We start from the raw sequence: 18,424 nt of genomic DNA on the forward strand, positions 1-18,424 counted from the left end.
GATTTCATGTCAGCTGAGTTTACAGTTGAACATTGTAAAAGAAAAAACATCCCTTTCCCATTTTCTACTCCCCGTATCCGGAGAATTCGTTTTAAAGGGATCTTCTTTTAAAACAAGGAGACAAAACAGCACAAAGAAAAGTGTTGAAAATTTGTTTTAGAACTGGGGATAAAGATGTATCTAGTCTTCTAAGGATTTTAAATCACAATCTTCAAAAGAGTTTCAGAATATGACTTGAGGCCGAAAGAGAATTGACTTTTCTGGCCTCAACGACATTGATTGAAGCGAGCGACGTTGCACAGACGATATTTCACTAGCATTATTTCAAGATTTTTTCGACTCATGAATAAAATAGACTGATATGCATCGAGTTAATAAAAGCAAGCCAAACACAACATTTTTGTTTCTATTTTTTATGCGCAGATCGCAGCCTTTTCATTTTACATAGCGGAATAAGAAGTCTCCTGAGGAAACGGCTGTTGCTTTCTTCTTGTAGTATAGAGAGCAGTTCATATCGGGAAGAAGCGTTTTTTTGTGAGATGAAAATAGCTTTGCGTAGAGTTTTCCTGTAGCTTACATGCTACACAAATTTTGATGATTATTTTTCTTTTTGCTTACAGACAAAATAAAGATAATTTATTCTTTTCTTTTTGGTTTAAGTCTGGCAGGTTGAAAATCAGCATACATATTTTAAAACCTGATTGCCTTTTCGCTAGGAAACGAAGAATTTGGAATGGTAATTTAGACTTGATCTACAACTGTTGCAAGATATCGAGATGTAATTAGTTTGCTGTTGCGAAATTAGACAAAAATATATCGATATCGTAAACGCAAATAACAGATCGAATCTTCTCGGTGACGAATTCGAGAATACGGCCACTAAAACATTTGATTGAAATATCACTTTTGTGATTAAAAAGCGCTGTATCATTTATTGACCTTGCTGGCGATAGAATCGATTAAACGTATCGATTTTCCGCGTTTAATTTCGTCGGCGCTGATCTCTGACAATGTTGTTACGTTAAGTTAAACAACCTGGCCGCGTAAATCTATAATCTCGTCTAAATTCAAATGAGCGTCGATCATTTGCGTGTTAAATTACTCGAAAAATTTGATACTGATCATTTTTTTTATTATTTTGAGTAAATAAACCAGTAAACCTTTTAGAGTATTGTTGACCCAGGTGCGAAACGCGAAAAATTTCGAAGATGATGTTTCGGGCGAATTAGCAGCTACAGCAAACATGGAAAATGATCTGGTGAGTCGGATTGAATGAAACTTAACAAGACGCAAGGTTTAAATTTATTTTATTGTGAATGAGACACATTTTGCATAAAGTTCAAGGATGTTACAACACACGAACGTAGAGTAACTTCATTCTCAGGCAAAAAAATTATTTAAAATTTTCCATCTTTGGTATGCCATTAAAACCAAACGCACCCCAACGTTTTTTCAAGTCAGACAAAATAAAGAAGTACACTTTGGGATGTTTGGGACAGCGATGAATTTTCCCACAAAGCTGAACGTTAGTGTGCGAAAACAATTAAGAATTTGCCTTTAATTCGTTTCATTTACGCCGAACAAAATCCATTTTACAAGCTCCGCAGCAATGACTGATTCGATTTTCCAAATGCGATAATAATTATGAGAACGGAACATGTGTTGACGGTGCGAACATCCGTGCGTTTTACGACAGTTCTAGTCGGCGTGTTTTCCACTCCTTAGCTTAAGTTTGCGTATCAAATTTGACCTCCGATTTTTAAGAATGCCACAATAGGATTCCTGATGGTTCATTTGGTAGCAGTATTCAATCCCAGAAATAAAATTCCCACGAATAAATTAAGGGCTAAATAATGGAAAGTAGTTTTTGTGTTCTGATACTCAATTGCCACTTCCGCAGCAGTTGTATGTATTCGGCGTTTAACAGATTAATAGTTCTTATCCGAGAGACAAGACCAAATGGGGAAATAATTAAATTCTACTCCGTTTGCTATATAATTTCAAACTATCTCCACCTGTGGAAATCACCTTTCCACCGACATTTTGAAATATTTCAACCTCAATTCTTTATCTTTCTTTGAAGAAAACAAATTAAATCACATTAAAAAATGTTCAAACTCAGTGAAGAAAAACTTTTTCAATAGGCGAATATTCGACACAAAACCAAAACAAAACGGGCTCATTTCATCTGCCCAGGTTCTTTGCTATTCCAACTAATTTGACCTTTCAAGATTTCCGCAATTAAAAAATTATACTTTGCGGTCTTTTGAGTTTTATTGCTGCCGATATGCGTAGAAAATGAAAATTGAATTTCGATTTTTTGCAAAATACGGGAGTGGCAGAACTCAAGGATTTAGTGAAGTCGCGTAAATTGAATGGAAACATAGTTTCCTTTATCCTCTCTAATCTGCACAGCCTCGTGGCCCTTTAATGCTATTGCAAATGAAATTATTCCATTTCAAGAACGAAATGTGTGTTTATCCATCAGCTGTTGTGTAAAATCTTTGAAGAATACTTGAAAGACGCTAATTTACCTCAGAAAGCAATGTTGCGAATTTGCAGAATATAAAACCGCCGCCTGTAGAAAAGTGAATCAAATTGCTGTCGTGAATACAGATAGCTTGTTTTATGAAAGACCACGGCGGAAGTCAATATATGCAACGATTTATTAACAGAAAAAGGCCAATTCGCGATCAGTGTTGCGAGAAGTAGGGCAGTAAAAGTCAATAAAGATAGGTCTTTTTGAGGTGTGTAAATGGTAACTGTTTGAAACGGTGCTTCGAGAACGCATCTTCTATCAAACAATTCTAGGTCAAAGTCGTTTGTTTTTCCGGCTGGCCTTGGACCGATGGGCAAAACTTGAGTCACAACTAAAAGCGATCAAACTAAAAAAAAATGATGATAATATTTCCGTTTTGAATATCTGAATATTATTTTGTTTAGTCGGATGTTATCAGCAGTGCGCTCCCTAGAAATTCTGTTCAGGAGGAAACGTTTCGAACTTGAATTATAGAAAAAAAAGAAAGAATCGGAAACAAGGTCAAATAGAAAAAGGATATTTTAAAAGTATTTTTGCAGGATGTAGGCGTGTTACAACCATTTTCTCTCAAAAAAAAAAAATCAAAGGTTGTTACTTATGACTGTAACAAAGTTTTTTTCGGCCAAAATTAATGATGTTAATTTTTTTTTAGTTAAGATATAAATACAAATAGTGTAAGAGTGAAATTTTATGATCGTGAAAAACGTTTAATTTACATGACATAATCAGTTGCTTATAAACCGAGGTACATATGTATTCAGCGTACGTGACTCACTGAAATAGCCTCCAAGTATTGAAAACAGTTAAAGACACAAATTTGTTAAGCATTGAAACATTTCCATTCGGAATTGTCTTCCTTTGACAAGAACAATTTTAATGGACACTGAATTCAAAGACATGAATCAAAAGCTTCGAAGTGAAGTTGTAACTTTATTTTTTCAATATTCGGTCTAAATGACCAAATTATACCAAAGTTTTAAACTTATATAATTTTCTGAATATTGACTGGCTCGTCTACGCTTTAAAATCTAGTCCAGATAAACATCTAGTGTTTACGATATTCGGATACCTAGAACAAAACAACTATCTTTTAAGATAATTATAATATATAATGTCCAGTCAGTAGATATCTGATACGGCGATCGATGACAAACTTCCAGTGATGATAAGTTAAACTATTTCTTTGTACTTTTAGGTCATTTTTTACACGAGACAAACCGTTTTTATTACATGTCCTCTTCGAAAAAACACTTTAGTACTTAGCATGGTTGAGAAGATTCTGTATGTAAACTCAGTTTTTTCCACCAGTATATCATTATTGACGTAAAACTGATTCAGAAATATTCTCCCATGTTCAAATCGTGGGTGTGGGATTTCTCATGTGTTTTTCGACGTTATTCGTCCATCACAAGAAATTGGGTTATTGAGATGAAATAATATTGGCTTAGTCACTCTGTCATCAAACAAAGAAACATGACATTTTGTACTGTTGCGCTTTTGGCAGAAACGTGGCAGTTTTGGTCCTTCTGCGGAACATTAGACATCTTCATTAATCAATATTTGGCTTCCTAACTCACTGCGGCTGTATTTTACAACTGAAGGCAATTCTCTAGAGATGACACACTTAAAATGCGCATCGGCAAGGCTATTTACACTGATAACATAGTTTACATTAGAAACGCCAACTCCGTCTCGTTAACAAAGACACAATTAGCCATGGTCTAGCCGCGTGGCTGAAGTTAATGTTGACGTGTTTTTGTTCGACTGATCACTGTAACTGGGCCTACTTTTCGACACTTATTGATGATCATGATTTTGCGAAGTGAGTAGCACTTCGTGTTCTTTAGCCTTGCGTCGTAGAGCGGCTATGCTCGATGTTCTCATCCTCTCAAAATACTCTATATCTCTGAAGCCTTGTTCTTTCTCGTAAACATGTCCATCGCGGCCCTGATGCCGCGCACACTGTAAAGCTAAGAATTCATCTTTGACAGGTTTCCGCCCTTGTCCTTGATAAAGGCTGTCTTCTGATTTCTCCGAGTCGCAAGTTGTTTCCTTTTCTCCTTCCATGTTATCTTTTTCAATTTTAACGTTTGCATCGCTGTTTTCACAATCTTCTCCGTTCGATTTCCTTGTTGAATCTACGTCAGCTTCTTCGTTGTTGTCAGAATCCTTGTCGCCATCTTCGCCATCTTTAGCTTTCTCTCTTTTCCTCCATTTTGCTCGTCGATTTTGAAACCATACCTGAGATAAAAAACCATGCGAAAAAAAATTAAATGGTTTCTTTAAAAAGCATTGTTTTACTACCGCGCGCATGATTTAAGCTTTTGCAGCATGTGGTTCTATACAATAACTATGATTATTATTTACTATCATTACAAGTACGCATGAAAGAGCGATCAATTTATTGCGTGTATAAAGAATCATAGAGTCAATTCATGCAAATTTCGACAACAATAATCTTTGAAATTTCTCTTTTTGCGGTGGTAGTGTGTAATTCCAAAATAAAATTTTCGACCTGTCATTTAACAAATAATTTGATACAACAAGTTAAAACAAAATCGACTCATTTACGGAAAAGTTTTCATATGTTAAGAGGAGATAAATAAAATATTAGAGAGTAATTATTCCGTTCTCGTTAGTAAATTGTCGCTGTGGCTTTCAACAATGCGCTACTATACAAGAGAACAAGAGAATTTACATTTTTAACTCACTCGTTTTTGCCAGTTTTGTTTCTTTACCTATTTTTTTTAAGATGGAAACCATCCATATTCATTGTAGAAAAAAAAAACAGCAACGAAAAAGTTTGTCAACACTTATTACTGCTTTTAAACAGCATTTTAATTCGCGTTTTACAAGACTTGACAACATCGTGGATGGGAGAGCGACATTTGGTGCTTTTATTTCAATTCCGTTGCTTGAAAATTTCAATCAAAAGAAAATAAAAGATATTAAAGTCAGCGTGATATGCATTGAATAATGAAACGGTGAAGAAAAGAACATACTGTGGCGTAAACACCCCGCGGAAAAAAATCACACTCGGTCTAGACAAAGATCACTTCCTTAACGGCAAGAAACAATGGCTTCTCTCCATAAAAATAAATAAAAAATTTTTAAAAAATCAGGCCAACCAGTTGTTTATAACAAAACCTTTGCAGTGATGATGTGTCTTTTATTTTCGATTTCTTATTGTAAAATTTCTCCCGGAGTTGGGAAACCCTACTTTATCATCAGATGAATCGCCGTCTCCCTTTTTTTTCCTTTACTCGGAAGCCGAGCGAATTACGCAGGTACAGAATTAATGTGCCCCGGTTCAAGCGAATTTCATTTGCTTTGGCCGGCGGGTCAGTCTCATTGACTGGCTGATCTCCTCCCATTTGTCAAATCATCAATGTAAGCGTAAAGGAAATTAAGGGATAACATATATAAATATCAGGACACCAAGTTAGCACTGTAACACAGATAAAGTGACACTGTGTCAAAATTAAGATACAAATGTGTGGTTACTTTTCTTCACCTTTGGACCGAAGAAATAGCTCTTCGTTCCAAATTTTCTTTACTCGCTGTTGCGCAAATTTTACCCGACTTGAGAAAGAAAAGTGATTTCAGAGTGAAATTTCCTTCGAAATATTACTATAAACTGGATGAAAACTCTTTCAGTGAAGTTTTTTGAGGTCCGTTTACTCTGTGTGGTGGGAAATAGCGTCTTCCGTGCGTCTACAGTCTAAGGATGTTTCCAAACACGCAAAATACAAACAGTCAAAGCTTGAACAAATGTTTTTATTCCGGGGCGTTCGACTCAGCTGTAGTACGTAGGAGTGTATTGTTAACCAAACCTGATTAATTGTGAGTTTTACTGAGACATTTTCCTAAATTTTACACAAAATAAGTAAGAAAAAGACGTAACCACCCAAAATACGATTTTTGTCCGAAGAAATAATAGAGTCATTTTGAAAAGCACTAAAACGTGAGCTGGACGTAACTTTGAATCCACTCTGTCTTTTTATTATAGGTGATACCCTTTTCTTCCCTTAATACGTCCAAGACAAAAATTAAAGATTTAACACCTGACAGGGTATGTTAAGACGTATAAAGAGTTATATAGCCTCAGCGACCTCTAGCTTTCATAAATAAGTTTCCTATCTCATTGCCATTGGCCGTGAGAGCAATTACCTGAACTCTGGCTTCTGTGAGGTCTAATCTCAAGGCAAGAGCTTCACGCATGAACACGTCAGGATAGTGTGTAGTCTCAAACGCTCTTTCAAGCTGTTCTAGCTGCCAAGGACTGAAGTTCGTCCGGACGCGCATCCTGCGTGGCTTATGTGGCCTTAAATGATCCAAGAACCTTTGCCCTGAGATAGAAATTAGAACAAGATTTATTTTAACAATGCCACGATCAGATCGTTTTTTTCGTCACTCTTTTTTGAAGATAATGTCTTTCATTAAGGGTGTGATTTTCCAGAGGGCCAGAACGTGGCAACGTGCAAATCATTTTTCCTTTTACTTCTGATTTGCAGTATTAAGAAAATAAAACCCCTTACTTCACTGACTTCTTCATAACCTCTGATTTTTGTCATGATTTCTAGCTACAACTTGTAATTCGTGTTAAAAGCTAAGAGTCATTCCTCAAAAGTGCAGAATGAGAGGATGTCGCGGAAAAAAATTATTTTTAAGGCGTTCTTAAAGCAATATATACACACAGGAAAGATGACGAGCAAAGAAAATCCTCTTTTACGAAACACCAGACCAGGGACCGAAATAAGTTGGGAATTCTAACTTTAAACCTGACGCGCATAATTTAAAAACTAATTTTACCAACTATGAATTCTTTTCACGCAATATAACACTTGTTTAAGCGATGTTAGCGATTTTCCAATTCTTCCCCTCAAAAACCTTTCTATTGGAAATCCTTTCCCTTTGTCCTTGGTTTCTAATTTCGGGACAACAATTTACGATTATTGCTTGTTTCTGTTTTGTTTTACCCATTATTTTGCGAGAGAAATATTTCTCCTGCCTACTCGTAACCAAGAGGCGCAACAAAATGAAAGCAAAATCTTGAAAACAAAGCCAATCGGTAGATTGTTACAGTTATCTTTCTCGCTGATCCCAAAATCTTAGTTATCGCATGAGATAATCCGCGAAAAATCACTGTTTATTTTTTGCTCACGTTTTTTAAATCTAATCACAGTTCACCCAGAATTTGCCGCCGTTTTATCGGTCCACAAAATGTCAAGGACAAATTAGTTAATACAATTTTTAGCTACACGAACAATTACTTAATGTTGCGACTAGGTTTAGACACAAAATGACTCACTCACAAAGCAAACTGAACAGTTTTAAAAAACCAGATGTACGCAAATTTAAGAATGATCACTTAACGATTGAAATTGGAAAAAAAAATGGTATAAATAATTCCTACCTTGAAAAGCAGCAAGTTGAAGTTGAGGGTCTACATATGAAGCCGGGTGATATATGCACGGGACGTCGTAAGGTCGACTGGCGAAGGAGTGATACGGTAAATAACTGGGAACTGAACAGCAAGAGTCAGCCGCGGCATATGGCAAACTGCTAGCACTTGAGATGTTCTGAACTCGAGGTGAGACCATGGCGTAGAAAGGCGACTGGAAAAATGTACGAGTACCTTGTAAGTTATTTTCCATACTCACGAATTAAGGACCTAGTTACGACTAAAAGCGGCGCGATTTGATAAAATGGACGATGCTTGTGCTTGATGTGTTGTGGAGCGCGACCGATGACTGACTCTTTATATCAAACTATGGCGATATTTAAAGGCCGCCTATTATTTTTAGCTAATGGAATTATACAATGAATTCTGAAGTGTATTCTTTGCTCATCCTGAAGTTTGCAAATCAAATAACTATTCAATCAACCGGTCATAATATAATACAAAGACCCCTAAGAGTGGCTACCTCACTAGAACTCGATTCTGATTGGTCAGACGCATTGGGCGGACACCAAATAGCGATTGGGCGTGAAAGCCTTGGACCGGGAAAATAATTTGCCTAATTAGCAAAGAAAATATAGAATTAAATCAATTCATATCGCGCAACTGGTAAACAAGCGCAATATTCGTAAAAATATGCCCATGAAAATCGCTACGATGTACTACGGTTAACAAGGACGAAATGTCATCGCTTGAACGTAGATTCGAACCGATTGCCATTTTAGCGCAAACACTCCATGTTGCTATTTGAATTGTGGGAAGTACAAAAAAATTCACCTGCTTCTCGTATGCACAGCTGGTATCAAGCTTAATGCTAATAGGATCACAAGTGATAGTTTAATGAATTATTCCCCATGTAATAAGAAGACTCCAAATTAGGGGGTGCAAAATACTCGTCAAATGCTTTTTCGAGCCTCTCGATCAACGAGGAATTTTTTGCCACCTTAACAAAGGCTCGCCGACCAAATGGTCACACTTTCTCAAGAAGCCGTCTCAAGTCGTCTCTAGCAGAATACAAAGAGACTGAAAAAAAAAAAATAGAATTTAAAATTTGGTGAATGAAATTTCTGCGTTCGATATCGGCTTGTTGTCAACCTGTCATGTTGAGTCAAGTACGTTTGTCTTGATCGAAGAAGAAAACAAAAGCGCGAGTAATGATTAATTAATTTACAGCCTTTCATTTGGTGAGCTAGCTGCTACGCTAAGTAATTGTACTAAATTCATCATTTAAGGTAATCCTACACCTCGGCGCTGACAGACTCAAATTTAAATTCGACCAGTAATTTAAAAAAAGAGTAAAAAAAATCAACACCACCCGTGGTTTTCTTTTTGATCCTTATTTCTAAGACGAAGAATTATTTTCTCTTCATTTCATTTTTTCTCCCTTTTTTTGGTTCTCAATCTTAAAACTGTTTTTCTTTTTTCGCAGCGAGGCTCAGACACAAATTGTTAGTATCGCATTGTTGGTTCGGTTTCCCCTGCATCTGCCAAATGTCTTGTTTTTTTCCTTACATCAAACCTCATGCTCTAATATCCTAACAAACGGCAGGAATTGCGACATAACCATAATAACAATTGAAAGCTGCTTAACTTAGTATCAGGTCGCAGACAACAAAAAAGACAGAGGTGTTAGTTTGAGCAACCATCAATACGTCGCAATTATTGAGGAAAATGGCAATTTCAACATGGAAATAAGTCAAAAAAAGATTTCATATGTTCATATTCGTTTGACATTCGTTTGACAGGAACGATCCATTTTTAGCATACCCCCAGATAAGTAAGCTCAAGTATCACTTCTTTGCCGAGTTTTTAAATGCACCTTTTATCTTTTCCGGCAATCAGTGCGCGCGGGTCGACGTACAATGGTTTACTATCGTTCCTGTTGGGTAAACGTCTTTTACGGTTTTACAAATATCAATGCGTAAATTTTTTTCATACCTGAGGTCGTATTAAACAGTTAACATAATTTCGGTAACAATAATGGACAAGATAAGAGATGCAGACACAGCATCTTGCAGCGACAACAATAAAGATCGAATTCTTAACTGACTAAACTAAATTAATCAAACAAATCTGAGAAATTCGAAACTTGCCTTCGACTCTTTTATCTTCAGAATTACTTCTTGAGACGAAAAATTAAATAGAGATTAAAAACACATCTTCGTCAGCTGAACAAGCTGACATTCAAAATGATTGGCTTAAACCAAATATTCCAGTTGCATTGTTCCAAGAACTGTGATCACGTGATCGGACGTGTAAATGTTTTCATGAAATCGTTTTTAAAAAACACTTCAGTGTGTGACAGTAAAGAAAAGGCTTTAATTTTAAGTAGTAACGAGGTTATTATCAATAGACAGCGATACAAACTGTAAAGCTACCTGGTGTTAATAGAGTAGAAAAAACACCGTTTTTTTTAGACTGTCAGTCATCTAGATCGGAAAACGACAGTGAGCTCTCAAATGTCGATTGTAAACAGGAATTTGATACTGTATTCTGTTGCACCTGCTAGTACTTTCTGTGTCATTTAATTCGGCGCTGCCTTTTTCCAAGGTTAAGATACATCTGTCAACAGTTGCAAAGGATCCGAAATGAGCTCTTGTCATTTTTCACGGCAAGTTTGAAAAACAAAATGTGTAAGCTAAAAGTAATCTTTTTTTTTTAATTCTACTCTTTAGCAAAAAAGCTTAGCGAAAATAAAGGCTGTTATTTAAAACACTGATCATGATTCATGCGCTGGCGATCTCCAAGGAGCTAAAATAATAGCGCAAATACTTGAGCGACAGCTGAACGAAAATCTTATTTTTGTTATGAAAAAGGTTAATTACTCGGTGTTATTATAAATTGTTTCGAAGTTAATGATCTTCAAATTGGAAACTTGCCGAAGGACCAAATATAACGGCGTTTGAAAAAAAAATTAAAGTGTTTGTTTTGTTTGCTCTTTTCTGGAGGCAAATGAAAATTGAAAGCACTCTTCAAATAATACGCCAGCAAAACTCGTAAGGTTTTTGAAGATTGCAACTAATTCACTCAAAAGCTTGGATTCTTGCGAGGTAGAACTTCTCTCCCATCTTTTGTTCCATCGTTCACAAAGTTAAATCAAAAGATCGTTTTTAACCTTGCGTATGAGACGGCCGTAGGCTATGAAGGCGAAAACAAGTCCGCAGTTATTTTTAAAAATACAGATGCACTCACGTATTATTCGCTTGTCCGTATCGAATTTTTTTTCTTTTAATAACTTAGACTCGTTTACACTCACCACATTAGCAAAAAATTGCGCAGAACATCACAAATCTTAGCACATACAATTAGTTATAGTTTCCAGCATACTGAAAGGAGAAAAGGAGAATGCATAAATTTTCTTTAACTTCCATGTTCTTGTAGTTAGAAAAAAATTATCCAACAGGTCCCAGCGTAACAGATGAAACCTCCTTTGTTGAATGACATTTTATATATTTCAAACTTTCTTTACGAAAACTAAAGCAATAAAGAGTGATAAAAACTATGATTTTTGTTATTTTGTTCTCTATCACATCCACTCCTCACCTATTTACTGGTGTGATCCATCTCTTAGTTACAGAATAAAAACGCTCCTTAATGACCTTAACAGATATTGATTAGATATGTTTGCAACCCGCTTTCCTTTGTAATTTTCGGCCAAATAAAAGGACTTGAGCCACAGTAGCAGGTAGAATACACAATACTCTAATCCTTTTCTTCTTTACTCGTATCTCTTGGGAACAATTGTGTTTTGTTTTAGCAGTTTTGCTGCGCGGTTTGTCTTTTTTTGTGAAATGTTTGTTGGATCGTTACGCCAACAGAAAAATCTAACATTGACTAACTGGCTTTCTAATCACTCGATGACTTATTTCACTTCTTTTCATACATATCAGATGACTTTGCATGCATTGGGTTAAAGGAAAATTACGTGGGTGTAAAAACGTGCTTGCATTTATAATACAGCCAGCTCAATATGACAACAAAACCGAAGTGTTCAATAATAATTTCTTTTGTAATTCAACTTTTCATCACCACTTCTGTTCATATGAAAATTATTTAATTTCGAACAACTAGAACTTTAAAATCTGCTCTTGACAATACGTGCATATTTTTGGAGCGCTTCGGCATCCCTGTACAACAAAAACAAGTATAATTAGTTTTTTGTGCGACACACGCCATGAAGCCAGTGAATATAACACAAAACAGCAATGGTAAAAGACTGGTGTTTGATGCATAATGTGTTACTAATCAACGCGAGATGAAATTGTTTCAAGTTAACTGTACTGTTAAATTCTGCCAAAAGGTGAAAGAGCTAGTGATTTGAGCTTATTTCGACCTTTTTCCGTCCAATTTTCATCAGTGGTATTACAAAGTTTTAAGAGTTAGGCTTCTGTGTTGTTACCACCCTAATCAAAGCACTACGGCTCAGTCGACATTGAAATATCTGATTCTTGCTGAATGCAAGGAACAAACGAAAACTAATAATTATCAATTACAAAGTCAGTATCGCCGTATCAATAAAACGTTCAGAAGGGTTGTTACACATAATAATAGAAGCCACAGAAAATCAAAATCTAGTTACGTTTTTGTTTATTTTATATGTTGTTCTCTTTAAGGATCGTTTTGGATCATGGACCAAGAGGTTTTGAGTTATCTTAACCAACATATAAAGCTTTCTCACATGTCGTTAAAAACTCCATTGTTTTTACGCGCACGATTTGCCTCCAAAGGAAAAATAGAGCTGTTCGTATCTTCTTGTTAATGAGAAACTTTCTCCTTAACATGAGTTATAATTATAAGTATAATTTTTTTCTTTAAGTGATAACGGCTGGTACATGCTTTGCAGTCTAGGCAACGAAAATAACGGCAAATTAGGATGAGATGGAAGCCTCATGGTGTTCATTGAAATAATGAAACAGAGGGGTTTCTGACTGTGATCACCGGTGGCATATTCATTGTAGAGCTCTGTAACAAATTTATTTCGTAATAGTTATGTTCTTACCTGTTCTCAGTAAAATGGAAAGGATGAAAAGAAGGCAACAATAACACCAGCTAGCTTTTGACCGAAAAAAAGAAACTGCTGTCGTTTATTTTAGTCAGAGTGACTAAGGAAGTTTTTAGCGGGTATGCAATACCAACTGAGCACGATTTAATTCAATTAGAAAAAGACCTACCCCTTTGGCATCGGCTTTTTATTTACAGGGGAAGATCTGGTAGATATTTTTAAAAACATAGAGATACAAAGAGAACACTAACCCCGAAAGGTGATATGATAAGAGAACAACTAATTTCCTCGTCACTAACGCTGTTTTGTCCCTCAAAGAACAGATTGATTGTGCCGATAACGAAGAGTAAACCAGAACACGAGGGTTAAGGGAAAAATATTATGAATATTTACCACGGAACAGGTCTCGGCGCGTAAAGCAATTTTTCAAAAAAGCACTTACAAAGTTTTGCTTCAATTTGATAGTACATCTAGAATGCGCGGTACCCCATTCCGGATAAACGAAAATTATTTGGCAAACTACAGGACTGTATCATTTAAAAATACATGGTGTTATTCATTATGCTTGTGGCATGATTCTTTGTTCAGCATTTTTTGGTGTTTACTGGGACAAAAGTTCAATTAAGTGAGCAGGCACTTTTGTGCATCAAACTCTGAGGAGTGTGTTATAACTTAGTGCACAACCAAACAAACGCATCTTCAGGTAAAATGGACGAAAAATTGCTCCAAAGTTTGAAGCTCGAGAAAATTTTATGTCTTAATGAGATTTCTTGTAACTATAGCCAGGATAAAGTCACCTCTTAAAAACTGATAGTTAATGCCAAACAAGGAAAAAGTGTCATGATATCAAATTGCAAACGCATGCCATTTTTCTTATATAAGAGAAACATTTCATTCCCCTTACGAGTATGAACGTTACCTGATTCCTTTACCAACACATCGGCCAATGTTTCGTATGTTTTATTCTCATTCTATTGAAGCAAATCATGATTGTTTGTTTTTATGTTAGTGAGTGAGTTTGTTTCCCACGGGAAGCTTACTCGGGTAAATAAGTTCAATTTGTACCTGCTATCAATAGAATGTGGTTCATTGCTCCTTTATAGACAAATTTGAATATGGCTGGTGGTCAATACGAATATATCCACCAGTTAATAAGGTTTGCTGGTGGAACGAATAATGAGTCCACGGCGTTTATATAAACTGAAGCTGAGGGTTTAGATCGATGGAGCGCTCGACCGTAGTTCTTTTTATCTAAGGCCACAAGAACGCTTTCCGGCCCGAACTCTGTCTTGACTGCGGATAAGTGTGTATCTGTTCAAGTTTTCATGGAATGAAATGCGGAAAAATGGCCACTCCCACCGAAAACACTCCCTTCCCAAGGCTGTTCGGTTTTCTTTCATCCCGTTTCTGTCTAATCATTGTCATTTGCTATGGATGGAAATAATTTCATTTCTTCAAGGGATGAAGACATTGATCGGTCAAACATTCCCCAATTAAGTCCGGTTTACAGCTGGTTCCAATGCATTTTTCCTCGAAACATTTGATTTCACCGCAATGCCATTAACGAAAGAGACAATTTCGTTTTTCTAATTACAAGAACGGGAATGATGGACTTTTTAATCGTAATTTTAAAATTCGTGAGGTGAGACTTTCCATCATGGAGTGTGTGTATTTTTTCGTCAACCTGAAGCAATAGCAGGTGAATTACAACAATATTTATAACTTTTAATGACTTTAAAAAATGAACGTCAAACCTATTTAACTAAAGTTATAATCAAAATAATTATTGCTGGATTTAATTGGTCAGGATACAGTTCTTAAAGTTCATCAAAATGTGAACTAGCCCCTCCCATGTTCTCTGGAGAGTCTTTTGAGAATAATTTTAGAGCTTCACTCTACGTGCTTCGTTGATCAAAAAGTTTATCTAAGATCGGATTTTTCGCATACAATGGCTTAAGTTTTTAGTCTCCTCTCAGATAAAATAAGTTGTTAAGAGCACCAAGTCCGTAAGTTATGAAATGTAGCATGTTGTAGCATTGTAAGATTTGTCTCGGTTATTTGGGCCTTAGTCCTGAAAAAGACTCTCAAATTGACGAGCTTTACACACAAGCGCTGCACAATTGGCGATCGAAGTCAGCCTTGCGCTCAGCCATTAACAAAAGTTGGAAAAGGCGACGAAAATAGAACAACCCTCGCAAAAAAGCGCTACGTCTGCTGAATTACTAAGTTCATTTCTGAAGTACTTTGCCCTCGTTGAATGAAAATAAAAAAAACGTGTCTGGTCTTTTCCTAATCACATCAGATACCGCTGAAACTGCTTCAGAAACCGAAAGTTTGTGTCTATCGAGTCTCAATTAAGGGGTGTATCCAATAAACAATTTCAGTAAATTAGTATTGTTATTATGGCACAAAAAGATCGTTTACAGAATCAGTGAAATAAAAAGTGGGAAGAATTTGAACGGATAGAAAAAACACATCGGACGATAAAGGAGAATGAATATCATTTCAAACCTACACATAACAAAGGCAAGTAGGAATACTTCGGTTTACCATCACTCCGCCTTTTAACATAAAGAAAATAAAAGTTTCAGAGCGACATAATCGGCTGAACTTGTGAAATTCAAACTACTTAAAAAACGGGCCACTGAGTACCTCAGAATAACATTCACATTACCTGAGTAAGGTTTTTCCTGCCATGGTTAAAGTACTGTGCCATAGTTTGCAAGATTAATTTTACGGGGGTAGGAGATATATTGGGAATGGCTGGGGTATTTTCCTTTAAGTAATAAATGCCGTATTACCTTTAATTGCTATGGAGTGCCTTGTATAATAACAGGCATGTTTGTACATCTGTCGCTAAGACGGGCCGCGTTGAGACAAAAAGTTGGCGGTCTCTCTTAGTTTGGACTTTACACATTAAATCCTTTTAACAACTGATGCATGTAGCACTGGTGCAAGGTAAATCAAGATGGTATGAAAAAAATTAATGAAGAATAAAGTACGTGTACGTTGGCTACAACAACATTGCATCATCGCTTTATTGGGTAAGGTCTGTAGCGCAAACGAGCAGCGTCGTGTGGGTTTTACTGAATGTTTTCTCAACTCGCAAACACTGCGGAATTATCGAAAAACAGCGAAATGTTTTAGTAATGAAGAAAAGTGTTGTAATAAGTCGAAATGCAGCTGAAAAGATCAGTAGCTGCGCTTTATTTATTTATTAATTGGCGTTAAATCCGTTTTAAGTGGTATACAAGCTCAATAAATGCAAAGGCAAATACTAATAAACACAAAGCGTTCGAAGGGACCTCACTTTTATGAACCTGGTTAAACTTAGTGCGTTTGTAAAAATTAATTGAATCAAGACTGAAAAAGAAAGATCATTTTGAAATTAAAAGGCGACAAAACCCTTTTAAAGCGTTAATCCGAAGTTTCCAAAAGGTTTAATGGTAAGAGAACGAAAACAAGTGATTGGGCGTGGAAAATAATTTGTGTAAGACCACAGAAGTTGAATTTATTTTTAAAAACTACACCGCAAACTCCATTCACACGAATGACTTCAAAGACTTTTAAACGTTTCTGCCAGAAAACAAATCATAAAGGTTACAGCGTTATCCAAAAAAGATTAGGTTATGTGAAAAAAAAATGTTGGGGAAAGACTTATGATATTCAAGGGAGCTAGGACAATTTACGATAAGAATTGGAAAAGATTGCAAGAAAGCATTAGAAATGAAGAATCCTTCGTCAAAAAACACAGCATTTATTTTCTCAATTTGACATTGCGATTTCAGAGCAAGATGTTACTGAAATGATGAAGGATAAAAACGAAACAATTGACAAAGATTGAATTTTTTGCACGGGCGAATGATTGATCAGGTTCAGTCTGATTACACAAAGTGTCAAGGCAATTAGGGTTTGTTTCTCACGTTAGATTGATGTTTTATGGCGTCATTTTATTAATGTTTATTGCTTGTAAGTTTACAGCCTGGTAAGAGTATGAAAGGTTTAATTTTCGGTAATTTCTTCACTTTACTCAGTTGCCTTGATTCGGAACAAAAGGAAAATTGGACTGTTTGACCATTAACTTAAACTTACCCACGTCTTCCTATAATACCATGTTGGTCACCACAAGACTCTATTTAATAACCAGCGCTGGAGTGAGACTGGAAAGCTGCGTTTATCTTTAATCTAAAACGTGTGGAGATGAAATTAAGTTTGTCATTTTTATGATAGTTTTCGAAATAGACCAACTAGTCAATTATTGAAAAATTAGCACGTCTATGCCTCACGCCTCCGATTTTTAAGAAAGTTCCCTTCCAGGTTAACTTTATAGAAATTATGACGAGTGAATGTCCGCAATCGATCACAAAACATGTCCCATTTCTATTAATTTGTCATTTCGAGTTTGAAAGAAACTGATTTTGCCCATAGACATGATAGATGTGTTTGAACCTAATGTTGGGCGTTTACTGCTAAAAAATATGACCAAGTAGGTCAACTATGTTGCTTACTCCATGATCAAAACTTGAAAACTTAATTTAAAAAAACTCTACCGACTCAATAGCTCAGGAGCTATTACTGGTACATACAAAGTTGTGAATTTTCATGTCAAAGGGGCCTCGGAGATTATCAAGAAAGTTATGTTATATTTCCCATGTATTAAATTTTGCATTTAGTAAGATATCGATCAGATATTTAATGTGTATCAAAGCCATACATATATTTATTAAATAGACTCAGACAATACAACCCTTAAGAGTCCAAGAAACTTTCCTCTTATCGTTGAATGCACTGTCTCGCAGCGAGGTAATGGGAATGAAGAAAATTATTAACCTCGGCATATGTGTTTGAATTTCACCGGATTCTTGGAACTAGCTACCAAGAAATGGATATCGTTACTAGAAAATATCACCTTTCCGATCTTGGGAGTACAGTAAGAGTGAAGAATGTGATTATGTCTCAGTATAGGGAAAGGTAACACTCTGTGCAGGGGCCAGCCACTGATTAATTATCAAAACTTTTACGTTCATGTCTTGTTCTCTTGGATTTTTGACACACCTCACATAAATCAGAATGAACAGAAAAAGTCAAGATGAACTTCAGACGTCCTGACACATGGGCATCTTGCTAAAAAAAACTTCCGCGGATAGGAACTTTCTTAAATAGTCAAAACGTTTGTCATATCCCGTGCAAAGATGGTATAAAACCAAAAAGCTATAATTTAGGAAGCTAGGGTGTCTTTCAAAGGAATGGTGTTATTAATCTTTAATTTTGCTGGGCACTTTGAGCAGTATTCTTCGTTTCAATAAACTATTCACATTTTTCATCAGGTCCAATTTGGTTACCAACTGTTCTAAGCGTGAGTCAATTTTGTATCCATGTTCGACCATACGCATTTGAGGACCACTTTATATCTGAAGCCTCT

The 18,424-nt window shown here is 36.0% G+C and overlaps 1 protein-coding gene and 1 long non-coding RNA gene across 3 annotated transcripts; one reads left to right on the forward strand and one right to left on the reverse strand.

Moving 5' to 3' along the window:
• The first annotated feature begins 1,154 nt into the window (after window positions 1–1,154).
• On the forward strand, window positions 1,155–7,093 carry LOC149038456 (uncharacterized). Its single transcript, XR_016180636.1, has 2 exons — window positions 1,155–1,258; window positions 6,549–7,093. It is a non-coding gene; the product is annotated as an uncharacterized LOC149038456 (long non-coding RNA).
• On the reverse strand, window positions 3,450–15,795 carry LOC113683653 (uncharacterized). Of its 2 annotated transcripts, XM_089185677.1 has the most exons (5): window positions 15,677–15,733; window positions 8,467–8,559; window positions 7,956–8,157; window positions 6,710–6,888; window positions 3,450–4,780 (listed from the first exon to the last, which is right to left on the reverse strand). In XM_089185677.1, the coding sequence occupies exons 1-5, from the start codon at window positions 15,716–15,718 to the stop codon at window positions 4,337–4,339; spliced, it is 960 nt and encodes a 319-aa protein (XP_089041803.1). In that variant the 5' UTR covers window positions 15,719–15,733; the 3' UTR covers window positions 3,450–4,336. The 2 variants fall into 2 exon arrangements, with proteins under 2 accessions (XP_089041803.1, XP_027056708.2); XM_027200907.2 differs by lacking the exon at window positions 8,467–8,559 and having other exon boundaries at window positions 15,677–15,795.
• Between the last annotated feature and the right edge of the window lie 2,629 nt (window positions 15,796–18,424).

Source organism: Pocillopora damicornis, chromosome 10 (genome assembly GCF_964200805.1).
Source record: "Pocillopora damicornis chromosome 10, jaPocDami1.2, whole genome shotgun sequence".
NCBI classification, from domain to species: domain Eukaryota; kingdom Metazoa; phylum Cnidaria; class Anthozoa; order Scleractinia; family Pocilloporidae; genus Pocillopora; species Pocillopora damicornis.